Source organism: Hipposideros armiger, unplaced genomic scaffold (genome assembly GCF_001890085.2).
Source record: "Hipposideros armiger isolate ML-2016 unplaced genomic scaffold, ASM189008v1 scaffold_273, whole genome shotgun sequence".
Classification (NCBI taxonomy): domain Eukaryota; kingdom Metazoa; phylum Chordata; class Mammalia; order Chiroptera; family Hipposideridae; genus Hipposideros; species Hipposideros armiger.
This window is the reverse complement of record NW_017731623.1, coordinates 374,189-394,519: the sequence shown is the minus strand read 5'-3', so window position 1 is coordinate 394,519 and position 20,331 is coordinate 374,189. Positions and strand designations below refer to the sequence as shown.

Genomic DNA, 20,331 nt, shown 5'->3' with positions numbered 1-20,331 from the left:
CTTCCCGGTGAGGCTGCTCTGGGGCTCTCCTACCCACCGCAGTGCTCAGAGAAGTCGGTGTGCCTGGACTTCTCACTTTTATCCTTCTGGAAAAGCTGGTTAATTACCATTACGATTCTGGTAAAGGGCCAGCATCCCCCACGACTACATCGTGTTTGCTGAAAAGAAACCTTAGCACAGAGTTCTAAATCCCCAGCCGAGGTTCGCGAACAAGTCCAAGTGCGGGTCGGAAGGGGGACTTTGAAGTTTAGAGACCCGGGGCTCGGTTGGGAACTACTTGAAACTAAAAGAAAGCACAGCCTTACTGGGAAGGATACCTAATTCATCAGATAACATGTGCAACAATTATTGGTCAGGTCATTGTTGCTGTTGTAAATAGGCAAAAGGGTTGAGCTTGTGCAGTGCTTACAGTTTGAAAAGGTTGAAAGAAACCATGTCTTCTAAAAATATTCCTACCGGTATATGAGCACATTGGTGTTTCCTAAGGCAAAAGGTGTGTTTTCATTAAGGTACAGAGTTTAGGTAGACCAAAACATGACTAAATTCCAAATATGTTTCTCTTCAAACTGCCTTAGGAGTAGCTGAAATGGACAAAAGCACTAATTTTGCTCAGTCGTAATTTGGTTCTAGACCAACAGTGGTTACTCAAGGTCAGGGAATGGTAGATGCAATTCAAGCATAAATATTCCATGATGACTTTCTTTGGCCTGTTAGCCCTGTAGCCGTTTAGGTGAAATTATTTACTGTGAATTATTTACCTCTCTGAAATTACTCTCTGAACTCTGAGTGCCCAGCTGTCTTCATTCTGATCGGATTTGCAATTTGTGCTTACTGGAGGGAGATGGGGAGGAAGCTGTATTGAGTGCCTGATATGTGCCAAGAACCAGACGGAGCAGCGCATGAGACAACCTCGTGAGGTAGGTGTGATTATCCACATTCTAGGCTTGGAGAGATGAGGTATGTCCCACACACAGGGGTGAGGTAGGAGGAACGTCAACTTCAAACTCCAAAGTCATGCTCTTCCCACTGGACCACATTGGCTATGGAAAGCCCAAACCTGGAGAGAAAGAAAAAAAAAAAAAACCAGGCCACCCTAAGTCTGGAAAGGCCTGTGGTGAAATGTCAAACTATTAAAGCTGATTTGGTCATTTAACAACTATTAGCAAATCATTTAGACTCAGAGGAATAAATTGGAGGTGATTTGGACAGGCTGGAGGCATGGTGAATGGTAACAAGTATTAAAAGATAGTTTGGGGAAAAAGATAAGGTCATGACTCTCAGATATAAAAATATGTACCTTCTTTTATATACAGATATAAAAAAGAACACTTACTAAAGGTTTTACTAACGTATTAATTAGGAAACTGGTAAGGGTGTTACAACCAATCAGAGGAGAACCCAAAGAATGGGCATGTTTATAGATCAGGAATATTGAAATGCAGGCAAAACTGGTTTTCCCTGTGGACAAGAGCAAGAGGGTGGTTGCTTCATTGGCTCGAACTCATTTGCATGATTATGGACAAGAATTCCTTCACATTGTTATCAGTTGGTACAATTTACAAAGTTGTAAAATAACTCAAAGAATGCCTAGTTTTTCCTTGAAGGACAACTTGGTCTCTACCTTCTACCCCCACCGCATGTATCTGACCAGTTACCCACACTGCATTTCAGTGGCTAGATGCGCGGGAGTAACTTCTATCCAGGTTGTCCTCCAGTTTTATGGTTCTCATAGGCATATTTCTCCAGGTGCACCTGAGACTAGGTTGATCTAACCATAGATGATGTACAGAGAATAAACAGTCTGTGTGTGTGTGTGTGTGTGTGTGTGTGTGTGTGGCGGGGGGCGGGGTTGACTAATTCATCAGCAAATGTTTCACACAAGTGAAAAAGAATTATAGTATATATGATAAAATGGAATCCGAAGTGTTACATATTTAGAAGATGACTTGTTATCTACCCTTGCAATGGTTTTGACCAAAAGCAGAGCTATTTGGGTCTATAGGTTGAATATCTGTCCCTAATGCACACTTTTTGAAGTTGTGTGGAGTGCTTTATTTCAGTGAAGAGTCCATGGTTTTCAGTTTTTGTTTTGGGGGGATACACAAAGGATTATGGTGGGTGGTAGGAAATACGGCTACTTTTTGGTTTTCTGAGATCCAAGTCACTAATACAAAATTCTAGAGAAACTAAATTAGATTCTTTTAGTAAAAACATTCAGGGGGAAGTGTTTTTGATATGTTTACCTCCCTAATTGTCTGTGTTTCAAAAAGATCTGAATCTGGTTGTCTATTTTGTTTAATGGGGTGCCAAAGAAAGTGACTGCGGAAGAGGGTGGGTTCCAGTGAATAATAAAGCCATCAGAAGGGGGTGGGCTTTGGTGTATAAAGCCATTGTTCTTGACAGTTGAATTCTGAGAAGGAGAACTCAAGACTCGGGACTCCAATGAGAGGAAGGCGCAGTGTGACTGGGGCTCTAAGAGGTGGGCAGCAAGAAAGAGCAGAAGTGAAGGCAGGAAACTGGACTTGGTTCTAGAAAGAAATAAGCTCAGGGCATGGAAGGAACAGGTAACTCTGATTCTCTCTGTGTTATCTTGAAGAATGTTATGTGTGGCCAGAGTTACAGTTTTTTGGCCTGTCCTAGCTTTGATTTATAGGCACTGTTTCCATTCCAGATTTTTTAGGACAGACCCAATTTCAAAGATGCTGTTCTGTTTTCAGATTAAGTGGAAACCTTGTCCCAATGTGGAGTTTGGAAAGACCTTAGTGGTTGCCGCAACAGAAAATGTCCAGGGCAGTAGGGAGTCCTACACAGTAAAATGCTTTGAAGGGGGGAGAAAGGGAGAATGTATTTTTTAATTGAGGTATAATTGAAATGCAATATAAAGTATAGATTTTAAGTTTATTTCTAATTGTATCCACCTATGTAACTATATCCCATCAAGATATCAGATATTTCATCACCCCAGAAAGTTCCCTCACACCCCTTTTCAGTTAGTTCCGACCCGCCCCCACCTCCGAGGTGACACTGTCCTGATTTCTATCAGCGGTGGAATCATACAGGATATCCTTTCCATGTCTGGATTCTTTTTATGCAGCATAATGTTTGAGATTCATTTGTCTTGTTTCATGTACCAGGGATTCATTCCTTTTTTTTTTTTCAAATCATCTTTATTGTGGTATCCTTTACATATAATAAAATGTACATTATAAGTGTATAGTAAATGCATTTTGACAAATTATAAGTTTGTAACCATCGTCACAGTTGAGATATAAGAGCATTTGCATCACCCCAAAAAGTTTCCTTGTGCTTTATTGCACTCTATCCCTCGCCTGTCTCCCACCCCAGGCCAGCACTGATCCGGTTTCTATCACTAGAGATTAGTTCTGCTCGTTTTAGGACTATATATGTACTAATGGACTCATACAGTGTGTGTCCGGATTCTTTGGCACAGAATAATCTTTTTTGATAGTCGCCCCAGTTTTTGCAATAGTTTATTCCTTTTTATTACTGATTAAATCAGTATTAGTTGCTTAAATATGCAATTTTATTTATTCATTCACCATTTAACCTACTTTTCAGTTGCTTCCCATTTTTTCACTATTAATGAATACATGAACTTGCCCGTGTAGATTGCCAGAATGGTTTTCCAGAGTTGGTATCATTTTACACAAGCGGTATATACGAATTTAGTTGATTTAATTCTTTGCCAACATTTGGCATGCTAGCCTCTTTCTATTTGGGTATTCTCGTGGAATGTTCTTGTGAAGTGTTCTCTGTGGTTCTCTTTTCCAGTTTCTTAATGGTATCTTTTCATGAGCAGATACAATTTTTTGATGAAATCCGATTTATCGTGGTTTTTCTTTTAAGTTTAGTCCTTTTTGGCATTTTAGTAAAATATTGGCTGATCTTTAGGTCACAAAGATCTGTGTTCTTCTAGATGGGGGATTCTATGGTGCTAGAGTTTGTTGCATCAAATTCGTTTTTGTGTATGGAGTAAGGTAGAGATCAGTAAAATGAATTTTAAGGAGGATGAAGTCACAGCTAAAATACAATAAATAGCTCACCAGAAATTGGGGGATCCCCTTCCGGTCCTGATTGTGCAACAGAGAACTAGCGATCAAGAGGTCCCTGGGCCACCTTTGCGTGCCTTCCTCCAGCACCAGCCTGCCTTGACTCAAGGCCAACAGCAGCTCTCTGCTGTATTTAGATGTTTTACTCAAAGCTACAGTCTCTTCTGTTTTAGTAGTAAGCAGATTAAAAGGCATAACTAGTGGTACTTCTGAGATCAGCAAAAAGGAAATATTTTCAGGAATCCAGCTTTGGGTTTGCTTATGTCCAGTGAGGGGCTTGACGCTGGTAGTGTTGAAAACTTTAAATGTGGGTGCTTTTTTGGGGGGGTGGAGGATGTAACAAATATTGACCCCTAACTCTGTTTTTAAAAAGGCATTGAGCCTTGGGGAGTGCACAGCTGCCCACATCCTTTGGATTTAGAGGCTGTGAGATTCATGATTATTTTAAATTGTAAATCTAGTTTTCTGCTATTTGAGGTAGGTGTTTTGACTGCAGTCAAGATTCTGGGGGATAATGTGAAAATTAGGCCAGCCCATTTCTCAGACACAGGTCGCCTTGTCCAGCACCCTTTCTGAAATGACTGGAATGTTTAGTAAGGAGGGATGGACATGAATTGGGTGGAGACTGGAGCTTCTAGGTAGTTCCTTCTAAATTATTGGCATTTCGGTTAATTCTGGCAGCATCTGCTAAGCAAGCATGGAAGAGGCTTTGATAAAATGATTCCTTTCCACTGACCTAATTCCTTATAATCCAGGCTCTCTGTTATGGGGAGCTTTTGCAAAATCCAGGTTAGGGGGAGGTCTTGGCTTTGACCAGGTCATCTTGTACCTGCCTCAGGGAGCCCCACAGCTCTGAAAGCTGTGGCTGTGAGAGCAGAATCCTATCTTCTGGGAGAGCGTGGAGGAACCTGGTCAGCTAAGGTCCTTCTTAGCTAGTAAGTCCCCAGGGATGTGTGCCAGTTTCTACAGCACTTGCTTTTTAATAGTTGCTTATCTTGTACAAATGGAAATACATATTTAGACATATTTGTGGCCGTAGAGTTTTTATATGTGTACACTTGCACACACAGACAGCCAATGGATTAGGAAATAGGACACTGTCTATATCGAAATTTAGATAAGATCTAAACTGTCTTAAGCCCTTTATGGTTCCTCACAGTGTACACGAACAATCCATGGAAAACTTTATGTGGACAAGGAAAACGCTTAGTTCACAATAACTCTGCAAGTTAAGACTTAACTAAAGGAAATACAGCGAAGTGAAGGGCTTTAGGCTTGAGGAGCCAGGAAACGGGAATTCCAAGTTACCCTGCAACTCACTGCAATTGGGATCATGGCAACAAAGTCATTTTTTTGTTTCCCATTAGAAAAAAAAGAAAGAAAGAAAGAAAAGAAAGTTACCTTTTCCCCATACCATAGGATTGTAATGTCAAATGAACTTATCTTGCAGTCAATATAAGAAAAGAGAGTGTTTCAGAGATGATATTATAAATTAAGGAAACACTTGTGTTTATTATTAAAGCTGTGCATAGTCATATAGAAAAGAACCTTGGCCTGAAGCCAGTTGGAAAGATTTAAGGATGTGGTTAAAGAAAAATAAAAGTGGGAAAAGTCAGTTCAATAACTTGGTAATGATTGGAATAAAGGAGAAGAGGAGAAATTGAACCCTAATACCTAGAGACTAAAAACCTGGAAGAGGTTGCATAAAAAGAAAATTTTCCCAGGCAGCGGAAAACAAACATAGTGAGAAAGCCACCCCGGCCCATCTTGATCTTTGTTGAAACACAAGTAAATCTTAAATTTTTGTGGGAGATGAAGAAAAATCTATGAGCACCTTGAAGTGAAGTCAGGTTAAATATGCTAGCAAGAGGATTATTATTATTATTATTTTAAGATTTTTATTGGGGAATTGGGAGAGGGGAACGGCCAAGTTGTTGTCCTTCAATCTTAGTTGTGGAGGGCGCAGCTAGCTCAGCTCCAAGTCCAGTCACGCAGCTCAGCTCAAGATGCTGTGTTTAATTAGTTGCAGGTGGGCGTAGCCACCATCGCATGCTGGAGTCCAAGAGCATGCTCTATCCCCTGAGCCACCCAGGCAGCAGCTCAGCTCAAGGTGCCAAGTTCAGTCTTTTAGTTGTGGGCAGGCATAGCCCACCATCTCAAACAGGCAACCTTGTTATTAGGAGCACGTGCTCTCACCAGCTGAGCTATCCTGCCACCTGTTGGCAGCTCAGCAACAGCTCAGCTTGGGCACAGCTCACTGGCCCATGTCGGAATCGAACTGGCAACGCTGTTGCTCAGAGCTTGCACTCTTGAGCAAGCTCTTAACCACCTGGCCCCTCAGCTGGCCCAAGAGGATTATTTTGAAGAAGGCTATACAACACCCCACGTGTCCTGAAGAAAGGGAAGCAACTGTAAAAATATGTGGCCTTCTAGAACTGGAGATTGAGATTGAGAGAAGCTGGAGACTTTACAGTCTCTGGTGGATTAGCTGTGATTTTAATGACAAATAATCATTATTCTACTACCAAAAGTAATTTAGATAGGTCACTTCCTATGCAAAGATATGGGTCGTTTGGGGCTCATTCAAAGTCATGCAGGCTGACTGGTAATCCCAACAGTGTACAGGGCCATTTATCTCCAAGGCCCACGAGATGTACTGTACAGCTAGATGCTCAGAAGGTGCACCCGCATCAGAGGTGAGTGCTTTCTGGCCTGTAGGGCAGATGGAGCGAGCAGGGAGGCTGCAGCCTGCCAGGGCCACCATGCTCAGGAGCAAAGCAGAGGCTAATGCTCAGTGCTGGCTTCCTCCACCTGCTGTTGCTAGCTAGAGCTCTCCTATCCATTCCAGCCCACCAGGGTAAGCTCTGGGGTAGACTTAGCTGCTCTGAGTCTCTGCTGGAAGGAGTAGCTGATTCGTTCCGCTTCTCCTGTGACTTCTGGCACCTTCACTGCAGATACCACATCATGGTAGCCTGATAGGCTGCCTTTGTTTGGAAAATGTTCTTTCTTTTCACCTCCTGTCCACACAGTGTTCTTGCACCTTGTTAAAAATGGCGGTGGAGCAAATGAGTAACATATGAGATTACTGCTACAGGCCCAACTGTTCAAAGGATTTCCCTCATTTGGAAAGCAAGGAGGAGGCAAGATGAAACACCTTGCTTTCAGAAATGTCAACTCAGAACATCCGTCCAATTCGTGCCTTCCAGTTAAATTCACTGAAGTGAGGGCAAGTTTAGAGTTGTCTTTCAGAGGAGGAGAATATTATGAGGTCAAAGTAGAAAGATAAATGGGAAATTTACAACAGAGCAGTCTGTTTCAGAATGGTGCTTTGCCATGAAAGCTGTGGTCCCTCCAGACAAACGTGTGTTCTTCGATGATGGCAACAGGTGTGCTTCTGAGGGACTAAGTATTAGATATTGAGTCCTGTCTCGCCTCTGCAACTTCTAACCCGGTGATTGTGTCCCCCAGTAAGATATAATGGACAGTATGATCATCTATGTACATTTATATATTGATAACCTAAACAAAAGTTTCAGGGGAAAAAAATAGCTTAATTCTGCAGTGCACTCTGATATTTAATATTTTTTTGGCAACGTCATTCTAAAATCCTGTTTGCAACCCACAGAATTTTTTTTGACGTCACAATCTGAAAAATACTACTCTAAAATAAACTTCGTAAGAGGAAAGATTACTGAACTTGGAATTTAAAAAAACAACTAGATTGGAACAACTCCTTGACTTGAAGCTGATGGGTCCTGGAAAAACACACTGTTCCCCAATTTAAACAAAAAACAAAAACTGAGTCCCAGTTCAGGCTCTGACGTTGGTGCCATGTGAAAACTGGCTCAAAGCTGACTGCCTCTAGCCTTCAGTTTCCCCATCTATTAAACGAGGATCACACCACCTCCTCGGTTACCTCACAAAGTAGTCAAAGGAAATTTGAAATAATTTTCCAAATGTAACAATTATGGAAAGAGATTGCATAAGTAATTGGATTATCATCGTCATAGACAGGATGACAGAAAAGAGCGGCATCTCCTCAGTGAGAAGGTAAAAATAAAAGATGGTGGCCGAGACCCGCCAGCATCGTGAGATCATTCATTAGCCACAGCCTTCTCCGCGAGGACAGAGAGGGATTTGGGCAGTACCCAGGTTGTTCAGTTGGCATCCCAAAGCCCACACTCACAGTGCCTTTGGGGGTAGCTGGCAGGGAAACGAGGACAGGAAAATGTGGAGGTGGCAGGCATGGTGCCACAGAGGTAGGAGGCATCCACCCATCAGAGTAGAAGGAAGATGTAAACTTGACACCAGCAAACCTGGCCGTGAACCCAGATCTCACCTTTCTTAGCAGAGTGGCCATGGAGGAGGCTCAGTCCCCATGTCTGAAAAACTGGGGCTATTTTATATATAATATAATTATATAACATGAACTATAACAAATATATACTATAATTTATATATCTAGAATTATATATTATATACCATAAAATATATAATTATATATAAACATATAGTACATACATATAATTAGGATTGCTCTAAGGATTAGAGGCAATTATATAAAGCAACTAGCACAGTGCTTGGTGTAACGCAGGAGCTAAGTAAATCATAGCTGGGAGGTGGTTGTCATTTTACCCATGTAAGCTGCAGGGTTTATGTTAGGGAAAAAATCAGTACCTTCAGAAGACAGGTGAAAGGTTATGCTGGACTGGAGGATTTCGAGCACCTGTGTGCTGTGGTGACTGACGGAGCCAGACCAGGGGTTTTATTCAAGACTAAACACAAGCACTCCAGGGCCACTGTTGGACATGCAGTTTCGGTTGGATGGGACAAACTGGGTCACAAACAGGGAGTGATGTGTGCCTGTGAAGGGATAGGGTGGGGGCTAGGTGGTGTGAGAGGTATATTTGAAACGTCAGAATCACCTGTGGGTGTTTCCACCTATCCTGGACTCTCTAGGGTGTAGAGGGCCAGGAAAGAATTTCAGAGTTGTGGGTGTATGTGGAGCTTTGAAAAAGCTCCCGACATAATTACCGTCCACTTCGCCCACCATCCTGTTTAGATCCAAGGCTGTGGCATGCAGCCAAAGGGTCATTTTGGGCCAACCAGCCCAGGGGATGGAGAAGGGGCAGTGGCCCGTGAGTCTCCTGCATCAGAATCACTCCGTGTATATAAATGCAGGTTCCTGGGCCTCCTATACCTATTGAATCCCATGTTAAGGATGGAGCCCAGGAATCCATCTTTTTACCCAGCTTCTGGGTGATTCTGATGTGCAAGCCAACTTCACACGGTCTGTGTTAGCTGGACAGCGTTGGAAAGGGTTATGCAGTGAGGCAAGTGCTAGACAATGCACCCTGGGCCGGGGCAGGGGGTGGGGGGTGGGGACGGACGGACAGCAGACATTAGCATCTGAGAGTGTCAGAAGTGTCCCAGCAGGCAGTAACAGAGGCTGTGGCCCTAAAGGCCAAAGAATAGCCACCAGGAGAGACGTGGTCTCTGAAAGGGCCTGCTGCCAGCAAACCAGGAAACGCTGGCTGGTCTGCCCAATCCTTCCAGATGAAAGGACTCCTGCCAAGGTTTGGTTAGATGCCTTCTCTCTTGTCCTCTGGTAAAAGCTAGAAAAACTAGCTTTGTGTCTGCTTCTGTGGGGAGGGGGCTGAAAAAAGGAGTGAGGAAATGAGGCCCAGCACCCTAAGGCACAGGGATGAGCCCCCCAGATGGTTCTCAGTTGTTTTCAGCTGAGGTCAGACACCCTCCCTCATTCTCTCCTCATTAAGCTAAAATCACTGTTGAGTCCTCTAACATGAAGAGAGAAAAGGGAAGAGAAATGACATGTGTCTGAACAGCAATTCCATGCGCATCATGTGCCATGTCCTTTCCAGGTGTTAAGGTACTCTGTGCTCAGAAAAAGCCCCACGTGCAGTTAGCATTGTTACCCCATCTTACCGAACCGCAAGACACTTGTAGAATCGAGGACTCCCTGGCCTTTACCTGATGCAGCCAGGAAGTTCACTCAGGAAACCCAGACAGAGCTTTACTGGTCCTCAGTGGTGAGGCTTGACTTTCATCTCCTCCCTTCCACAGGACCTACTATGTGTCGGGTACTCTTCTAGGCACTAGGGATCAAGCAGTGGTCCAAACGGACAAAAATCCCTGTCCTACTGCTTACGCTCAGGTGGGGCATATACTGTCTTTTTCTGCCTGACCTGCCGGGCAACAGTATTAAAACAGCAAAGAGATAAAGAGATTGGTGATCCAGGGGACTGAGCAGCCCAGGGAACATGGGCATAGTGCTAGGTGCCTGAGATGCATGGAGAACGTGATGACCTGGAGTTAGTGAGTAATCCATGGTTAGCATAGATGGAGAGAACATTCTTGATGTAGAGTCCCAGATGCCACCCGATTAAGACTACCCTTTGAAAGATGGCCAAGCTTCAGTTTGCCTACCCAGGACAGCTTTTTCTATACGAATATCACTCACAAAGAAAGACGGTCCCAGGAGACCCCAGCAACGACTCAGGAAGCTACATCCCATGCATTCTGAGCTGAGGGTGGAGGTAGAGGAGAGTCAGCTCTAACATGCCGTTGCCAAAAATTTCACATCATCAGCACTGCTCACAATTGCTGTCATCTAGTTCCAAATTCGGTTTCCTTTGTACTGCTTCATCGAGGGTTTTGTTGACAGAAACAATATTTACCTATTTAACTTAAGGGAGGAGCTCCGCAGTTCTCTGGGGCCACCCTGTGAAAGAGTGGGTGGCAGCCACGGTGTGACTCAGGAGGCGCTCGTCGTCTCCCGAGCACCCAGCAAAGTTCCTCCCCCTGGATACCTGGAATTCCACCCAGGTGACTTGCTCTTCTGGAGTATCGTCTTCTCTTTCTCTGGCCTACTTTCAAACTAAAATTGCCCCTGGAAGCTCTATGTATTAGTATGTCTATGTTTATAAAAACACTTTCTTCCCTCACTGTGGGGAGAAGTTGTCATGAGGTTAATACCGGCAGCCAAGGAAGAAGGGCCACCAGGATGAGGCCGAGGGGAGCAGTTGAAAGGACCCTGATGGGCGTCAGGGGGAGCTGAATTCAAATTGGCCCTGTGGTTTGAAGCCAGTTTTTGGACATCTTGGATCGCCCATATACTCACCTGGGAATTTGGGGAAATAATAATATATATTTTACAGTTGTTATGAGGATTTAATGAGATAACATGCAGAAAAGCATCATACTCACAGCAGGTTAGTTTCTTTCCTATAAATTATCTCAGAGAACTTAACTATATCCAAGAGCACCAAAAGTGTGTAAGATTTACCAAGTTAAGTTTGATCCAAACTATGAAGAAACGAGAGAGACTTTCCCTGTACGTGTTGTACCCCACATGAAAATGCAAGAGGTTTTCAGATATAGCCACCATGAAACGAGGGTTTCTTGTTTTGTTTTGCTTTTCTGTGCAAATGAGGTTCCTCACTGAATGTTTTTGTCTGAAGTTTGAATTTCAAGCAATCTTCTTTCTGGGGTTGGAAAAAAGTATGAACTATTAAGTAGCTCCCTGCCCCGTTTGAGTGTGAAACTGTAGACTTACATACAAAATGGACCCAGTCATAAAGAAAAATGGAATAGCGATCTAAGAAATGATGCCTTCCATTGCCAATGTAGAGTTAGCCCCAGTACGGGAAAAGGGCTGGCGGGGGGGCGGGGGGAGGAGGTGTGCAAAAACGGCAAGTCTGACCTTTATTAATTTAATTTTTTTAACTGAAGAATTACAAATTCTAAGAAGATTGAAGAATTTCAGTCTAACAGAAATATCTTGAATGTCTGTTACGTGTCAAGCATAATACTAGTTAAGGGACAGTCTAAGGGAAAGATAGATGTAAATACATGCCATTCCGTGTGTTGAAGATTTCAGAGTCGCCATGCAAACTAGAGCGAGCAAGTAGTAACAGGCTTGGTCAACTCAATCTATGTTCTTTTGGGTTTGACCTGACTTACCACAGATATACCAGTAAGTCACCAGCTAGTGTTTTACTTAACTCTCAAACATTCAGTGGCCCATTGTTTACCATTTGTTAGTAGCGACTCATTACCAGTTTGTGACGGCGAACACTAAAGTGTGATTCTACCCCCCAGTAATAGCGAATGAGAAGTTCATTGACAACGGGGGGTGGTTTGACTGGCTCACCTATGGGATATTCAAGAGCAGTTACTCATCATTCACCTTTCCATGTCAGCTGCAGATGCATGAAACTTTCATAAAACATATAGAAAAAAACCAGTTTTTCATTACATCCAAGATGCCCAAAAAAGAGTAAATATCAGTTAACGTTGGCTTTGTTTCCATTTGATCAGCCATGGATTGTTTCCAGACTTCACCAAGCCACTCGTGGCTCTATCCCACTGTCATCCTCTGCATATTTGGATTTTTCTCTATGATGAGACCCTCAGAACCTTTCCTTATCCCGTATTTATCTGGACCAGATAAAAACCTGACCAGCACAGAGGTAAGTTAATATCCATACATGTCTTAATGTGCAATAGTTCAATTTTACAGGACTCAGACGAGGCCATGAACACGGCTTCATTCAGCAAAATAAGATGAACCCACTGACCTCCGTGAACCTCATTTGCATGGTATTTGCTCTTTAAGAGAACTGTTCCAACTACTCTTTCTTCTTCACACTTGCAAAAATGGGAGACCAAAACTACATTACGTGTGTAATAAATATTTAACTTTTATAGAGTTTTAACATTAGTTTTACTGCACAGGAACCTTTCAGGCCCCATTGATTCTATTATACTACTCCTAACATAAAATCGCTGCCTGGTACTAGATCTAGTCCTATTAAACTTTCAGGCTGATGAGGTATAAACAGATCCTGATATGGAATTGTTGCATTTCCTTCAGATACTTACTCAATTTTGAAAAACTGTCTACCAGCATATGAGACATTGATGGCTTTAATCTCCCAGCTTTATCTTCCCCAGAAGGCCAAATTCTCTTTCTTAAAAAATACACCTCTCTTTTCATAAGGAGTACAACAAGAAAATGCACCGACCCCACTGGAGAATTACCCTGGGCTGGTGTTATAACCTCCAGCCAGAGCTATGAAAACACTCCAGAGGGCGTGGCTTCACTGGGAAAGGCTAATTGATGCTGGTTTATTTGGTGATTAGGCGGCAAGGACAGAAAGGCAAGCTTTGGCTGTGGTGTAAAAGCACTTAGTGACCTCATGGCATCTGTTTCAAAGTTTCTCAGGTGGAAGTATGTCACGATTAAGGCAAAACGATAGATACAGGACCAGAATAGCCAGTGAGCCCAATGGGCTCCGCTCCTGGGACCATTACAGATGAGTTAATGTACCCATCTTCAAAAAAAATATAGATAGATAGATAGATAGATAGATAGATAGATAGATAGATAGATAGATAGATATGGAGTGGAACTCTCTTTTCCTATTGGTTTCTTGAAAATCAGTTAATATGCAGACGATTCTACCCGATTGGATGCAAAATTTGATATGGGGCAAGCCACACATACTTTAGGAATGCACATGTCTGGAAAAGGTACCCTTTTCATTTCCTGGGGCTTCATGGTCACACACTCCGTTTTTCAACTTCGCAGATGGCCAATGAGATCTTCCCCGTGTGGACATACTCTTACCTGGTGCTGCTGCTCCCTGTGTTTGTCCTCACCGATTACGTCCGCTACAAACCAGTCATCATCGTACAAGGGATTAGCTTCATCGTCACCTGGCTGCTGCTCCTGTTTGGCCAAGGCGTGAGAGCCATGCAGGCCGTGGAGTTCTTCTATGGGATGGTCACGGCCACCGAGGTGGCTTACTATGCCTACATCTACAGTGTGGTCAGCCCGGAGCATTATCAGAAAGTGAGCGGCTACTGCAGGAGTGTCACGCTGGTGGCCTACACGGCGGCCTCGGTGCTGGCGCAGCTCTTGGTGTCCCTGGCCAAATTATCATACTTTTACCTCAACATCATATCCTTGGTCTCTGTCTCCGTGGCCTTCCTTTTCTCACTTTTTCTACCAATGCCCAAGAAAAGCATGTTTTTTTATGCAAACCCCAGCAAAGAGGTACAGAAGCCATCGAGCACCAAAGCGGTGTTAGAGGAGTGTCAGGAGCGCGAAACCCCAGGCTGCAATGAGGAAAAACCCACCTCAGAAACACCCACCCCTTTGGGGAACCTGGATGACTGCCGGGAGAGCGCCCCAAAGCCAAAAAATGTAGCTGTAAGAGTTTTTGTGCAGTGGTTCCAAGATTTGAAAGAGTGCTACTCTTCAAAGCATCTTTTTTACTGGTCCCTGTGGTGGGCCCTTTCCACAGCAGGCTTTAACCAGGTTTTGAACTATGTGCAAATCCTGTGGGATTATAAGGCACCCTCCCAAAATTCTTTCATCTATAATGGGGCAGTAGAAGCTATCGCAACCTTTGGAGGCAAGTAAACATTGATTGATCTTCCTTTAGTGGGCTCCCCCCCCCCGTTCATTTCATTTCTCCAGTTGTTATATTTCGCCAGGATGCTAAATTAGCTCTGTTCAGAGGGCATCTTCATCTTTTTTAGGAATGAAAGGCACTGGGAAAGGAAAAGAGGAACATCACACTTGTATTTAACTTGTTACAGCTACAAGTCACTCAGGACTGAGCATCAGACAATTAAGTTCTCGCCAAATTCCTAAGATTTCATTTCATCATCAGGAAGTTTTAATGATGACCCCTGTTCTTCCAAGATTGTTTTTAATGTCAAAAGGCAAATACACATCTTGACTATAAGTAAGGAGTTTTTACTATTTTAGAAAATGAATTGAACTATTAAGCCTTCTACATTATCACTGGAAGAGCTTTGATTAATAAAGAATTTGATTTAGCTAGCGCCCACCTTTAGCAATTCTAGGCTATACACCAAAAATGTTCAAAAGTTGCTTTCTTAGGAGACTTAAATGAGGGGTGGAAAATATGTGAGAGTCAGGATTCTAATACTAGAGGGAACTCTGCCTTTGAAGTTTACTCTACAATAAATATGTATATCCTGGTAAATGGAAACTTAAATGTCAAATGAGACTTTGAAGATATTTTCTAGGAAGCAGGAGGTTTCCACACCCTCATTTACAAAAACTTCTAGATGACTCATGTGGTGTCTGTTTATTATTGTCTCCCCTTTGGGAGACTTCACTTTAACCCCTGGAAACCACGAGTATGCTGGAATGGGTTCACTGAAATTATTTCTCCTACATTCCAAATTCTAGGGAGAAAAATCGTTTTATTTCCTTTGCAGTCACAGTTCTTTCCTAGATTGCATGGAGTAAATTGAAGCATAAATACTTTCCATCATGTTAAAGAGAACCATAATTACTAAGCCTAGTTACTGTCAATTATTTAATCTCTTAAATTCTATAAATCAGCATAGATCTGTCCACCCAAAACCTCAGGTAAATTAGGCCATATCTTGAAGATATTAAGATGGAAACTAGAGTTGAAATGAAGAGTAATCAAGATTAATAATGAAGGCTAAAACTTACTACCCAGTGCAACACATCTGTTACCCATCACTGAAAAAAACTGACTGTGAAAAACAGTCAAGGAAGGCGCACATGGACAGGCCAGGTGTACTCCCAGAGCACTGGTTTCCTACTCTTCCATCCCCACTTTTAGTGTGCTGTATTAAATAACTGGGTTTATGTCTCATTTCTCCCCCCTCTGCCGTGGTGAGAAATCTTTCTGTCCCCCCTGCCTCGTACAGTGCATGGCAAGTAGTTGATGCTGATTAAAATAGTGACAACTAAATGATTGAGGGAATAGGAAGTAAAGAGAGAAGCCAAAGGAAAACATGGTTGAGAAAAGAATAAATTCACATGTAGGTGGGTCACGCTAGTTTGACACATTGTGAAGGCAACATATTCATCTATTAGAATTCCCTGAGACCTGAGTTTTTAAGAGAGCATGTTGGTGTTTCCCCACGTACAAAGTCACCATCTTTGATCTTCCTCAATGTTTCTTTTTCAGGGGCTGTGGCTGCATTTGCAGTGGGTTATGTGAAGGTCAACTGGGATCTTCTGGGAGAGTTGGCTCTGGCCATCTTCTCCGTGGTCAATGCAGGCTCGCTGTTTCTCATGCACTACACAACAGACATTTGGGCTTGCTATGCTGGCTATTTAATATTCAAGGCCGGCTATATGCTTCTCATTACCATAGCAGTGTAAGTATTACCCACCATTTCTTTCCACTCCTGAAACAAAACCATATTCTCTTTTCTGTAGCCTTATAGTACCTTTGAGAACTTCAGAAGGATGTTAATCAATTGCAATATTAAATGTTGACGACTTCACATTAAATTAGACACAAGGAAGCCATCTTTTCATTTAACTATTTGCCACCTGAATATTACTACGAGCAATCATCAAGGGAAGAAAGTTCTGTAGGTTTATAAGCCAAGAGCAATGACACATTGCTAGGTTGTGATTTTTTTATTTCAAACAATTTACCATAACAGAGCGTGGTACAATCTGATTTTGAATGATGAGGTTTAGGTTTCATCCCTGATTTCATTTGGTTGCTTGAGTAATTCCAGCCATAAACTTGTGTGTGAAACAAAATATTCTCAGCAAGTTATAAAAAGTTGGACATGGAAAAAAGTAGATGCAAAGATTATAAGAACTAAATTCCAGAGATCATTTTTTAAAAACAGTTGGTTCCACGTCTAACTGCAAAGAAAGCTGGCTATAGGAAATGTGCTTTAGTATTAACCAAAAACGAAAGGAAACATTTGAATTTAAAATCACATGAAAAAGGTAGAGACCAAAAGTTTATCAAGTTTTGTTTTTTAATTAGTGAAAAATATTTGATGAGCCGTTGGCAAAACACAGAAATATAAACACTCCGGGAAAAGATAATGAAAGAAAAGAGATGAAACTTGTTAGCAAGTTTGTTTTTTTTTTCACTGAAATGTGTCAGTTTAATGAATCAAACTCGTTTCTTGAGTTTCTTTTTTACTGTGAGCGTTTTGTTAAGGTAGGATTACATTATTTCTTTTCATCGTAAGAATATTCAGGACCCAAAGCCTTTTACCTGCATTCCAAGGAAGAATTCTAAATAACATACATTTGCCTGTCTTTCGTAAGTGTTTTTTAATATTTCAAAGTATATAATTATTAAAAATTAACCACAGATTCACTCACTTGTACAACCAGTCATGGTCTGGATCTTCCAAAGAATAGTTCACCTACCAAACTTTGAAACTGTCAATACAGACAATTGACAATAAAATGAACAACTCTCCAAAAAATTGCTCAGATTGTGTGCTGATTGCATTTTTATAAAAATTTATTGTAAAACAGTATCTAAAATTATAGAGCATCCAATATTCTCAAGTTATGAGAACTTAAGACATTTAGGTTTAACTTCTGGAAGTAGTAAATTGGATGGGAGGAATTTTTTCATATTTCTTTTAACTATTTTAATTAAGCCTTTATCTGTATTTTTAAACTTCGTTTCTTTGCTCTGCCTATTTGTGTAAATCTCCTACTGGAGGAAGTTTAGAAGTGCAGTTAACAGGACACTGCTTTTTTTTTTTTTTTCAATTACAGTTGACATATATTAGTTTCAGGTGTACAACATAGTGATTAGACATTTATATAACTTATGAAGTGATCACTCTGTCAGTCTAGTGCCCATCTGACACCACCCATAGTTATTACAATATTATTGACTATATTTCTTATGCCATACCTTACATCCCCATGACTACTTTTTTAACTAGGAATTTGTACTTCTTAATCCCTTCCCTTTTTTCACCCACACCCCTAACACCCCCTTCCCATCTGGCAGACTGCTTTCTCTTTTGTTTCTCTGTTTTAAAGATAAGAAGCCCATGAATGTTCTTGTTAAAAAACGTATTCAATGTTTCACGATAGATTTCAGATCGCCGTTAATCTGAGCGTGGAGCGATATGCCCTGGTGTTTGGAATCAACACCTTCATTGCCCTGGTGATTCAGACCATAATAACTATCATCGTGGTAGATCAGAGAGGGCTTAACCTGCCAATCCGCATTCAGGTAAGCTGCCATACTTCTATTTATAGTTGGTGGGACTATAGGGACTATAGAATAACTAGGTAATCTGAAAGGTGTTTTTCAACCTCACCACTGCCAGTGTTTAAGTTTCTTGAATTCCTCAGCGAGGCGAATTTTGAAATAAGCAATTCTTTAATTATCACATCCTCACACACCAAGTAGGTTCAAGCATTAATCACCGTAGGTCAGCATTTACCTTTGGCTCCGAAAACATCAGGCAAGACAGGTCATTGTGGCCCCGTATGTCTCCTCTTCCTCCCACCATCCAGTTCCAAGGTTTACTGAAGTTCAACTAGGAAGGGGGTACCTGGCTGCAGAGCTCTAGTCCTACTCCACTGAGGGACTTAAAATTAGCCCAATCTCATATTTTACATATGGATCTGGGGAAAACAAAAGCGGGGATATAAAGCAGGTAAGTAACCTCAATGAATACAGTTGATTCTTGGAGACATTGCATATATCATTGTGCTATCCTCCAAACATAAATAAGAAAATCAGCGGGATTTAGTCTGGTTTCACTATTGGTGGTGGTAGCTAGGATTTGAGCCAAAGCAACCCTGGCTCCGGAGCCCACACTCTTAGCTACTACATTGCTTACACTTGCATATCTGGTTCTTCTAAAATGGGAGAAGAAAGGATTGTGCGAATTAAATGTCTCATATTAAGATCCTAGGTCTCTGTGACACCATAATCCAAGCAAATCAACAGCATCACTATGTATGCTCAATGACGTAGATGGTCAGATTGTGTGTGTGTGTGTAGTTCATTCTATTTGTTTTTCTGCAGTTTTTAGTTTATGGGAGTTATTTTGCTGTCGTTGCTGGAATTTTCCTTATGAGAAGCACATACATTATCTACTCAGCCAAGTGCCACAAGAAAGTGCCGAGCTCTGCTATCAGTCAGAATCCGTAGGGCCACACCAGAGGGACCCAGGAATGTCATCGCCGGAACCAAGCTCTAATCAGACATCAGTCACCACAGCCTCTGAATGAGGACTGTGCTGGTCACAAAGTCACTGAGTGCCATAAATGGACACACTTCACAAGGCTGGATTCCAAGGAACCTTTTCAAAAACCACAACAAAATCTGAGCTTTAGACCATATGCTCAGCTGAACTGGATACCGTCGACAGGACCCATTATCTCAACTGAACAGCCCATGTTGGGGATCCCAGTGAATAGCAGTGACTGGAAAATGCTGGTTTTGATCACTCGCAAGGACACACAAATGGCATGACAACAAACCAGCCATCCTGCAGTTGATGTTCCCCATCTGTGAGCAGAAATACTAACTGGACTGACCCATCTGCTTGGCTTAGATAGGTTTTATCTTACGAAAATAGGCAATTCATTTGACATTTTTTGTCACATGAGCCATTTTCCTCCTTCTTCCGTTAAGTAGATTTCTGTATAACTTACAGTTCTCTGAGAGAATTGCAAGGTTTGGTCCCATTTCTAAGGACTCCTCTTCAATCCTGAGAACATAGCATTATTCACGAGCTTTTATTTCATATCGCCATTTAATGTTTTCATGGTTATTTCTCATTCTGTGCTCTGCTGAGCTGTGTTGTTGAAACTCTACCTCAGGAATAGCTCCAGACACACCTGTGTGTCCACAAAATGACATTTATGTCAATTCCCAGTGGCCCCAGGAGAGGCAGTGAGTGGTCTCCTGCCCACATAGGCATTTGAGTGCCATGTCAGTGTGATATCTGTCTAAAACAGAAAACTTAAGTAGAAATTTCCAGGGGTTTCTACAAGTATTTGTAAATAAGAAAACACAGATGGGGAAAAAAACAACACTTAATTTTTAAATGGCAGAGATTGTGCTAAATAAACTAATGTGTGCAAAAATGTTAAAGAGCTTTTCTAATTTTTTGATGAATTGTGCTGAAAATTGTCTGAGCTTGTCTGTCCTTTGAAACTGCAGTAGAGGGCTCATTGAGCAGTCTGCCACTGGGAATAAAGAACGCTGATTCAAGATTTGTGTTTCAAACATACTTTTATCCAAATCCCAAAATTCAATCACTGGACTGAAAAACAAAAAAACAAATCAGCCCCAAAGCAAATATTACTTAATGGAGAATTCTACAAGACCAGTGCTCTAACCACTGAGCTATGGAGCCCACTTTAATGGAGAATTCTAATGGCATTCCTACTTACATCAAAAGCAAGGAAAAGATGACT

The 20,331-nt window shown here is 41.9% G+C and overlaps 1 protein-coding gene across 2 annotated transcripts; it reads left to right on the top strand.

Annotated features, from left to right (window-relative positions):
• The first annotated feature begins 29 nt into the window (after positions 1-29).
• SLC19A3 (solute carrier family 19 member 3) lies at positions 30-20,005 on the top strand. 2 transcript variants are annotated; one of them, XM_019657052.1, is made up of 6 exons: positions 30-917; positions 12,411-12,562; positions 13,684-14,512; positions 16,079-16,271; positions 17,986-18,127; positions 18,932-19,057. In XM_019657052.1, the coding sequence occupies exons 2-6, from the start codon at positions 12,413-12,415 to the stop codon at positions 19,055-19,057; spliced, it is 1,440 nt and encodes a 479-aa protein (XP_019512597.1). In that variant the 5' UTR covers positions 30-917; positions 12,411-12,412. The 2 variants fall into 2 exon arrangements, with proteins under 2 accessions (XP_019512597.1, XP_019512596.1); XM_019657051.1 differs by lacking the exon at positions 30-917 and adding an exon at positions 2,418-2,564 and having other exon boundaries at positions 18,932-20,005.
• The last annotated feature ends 326 nt before the right edge of the window (positions 20,006-20,331 follow it).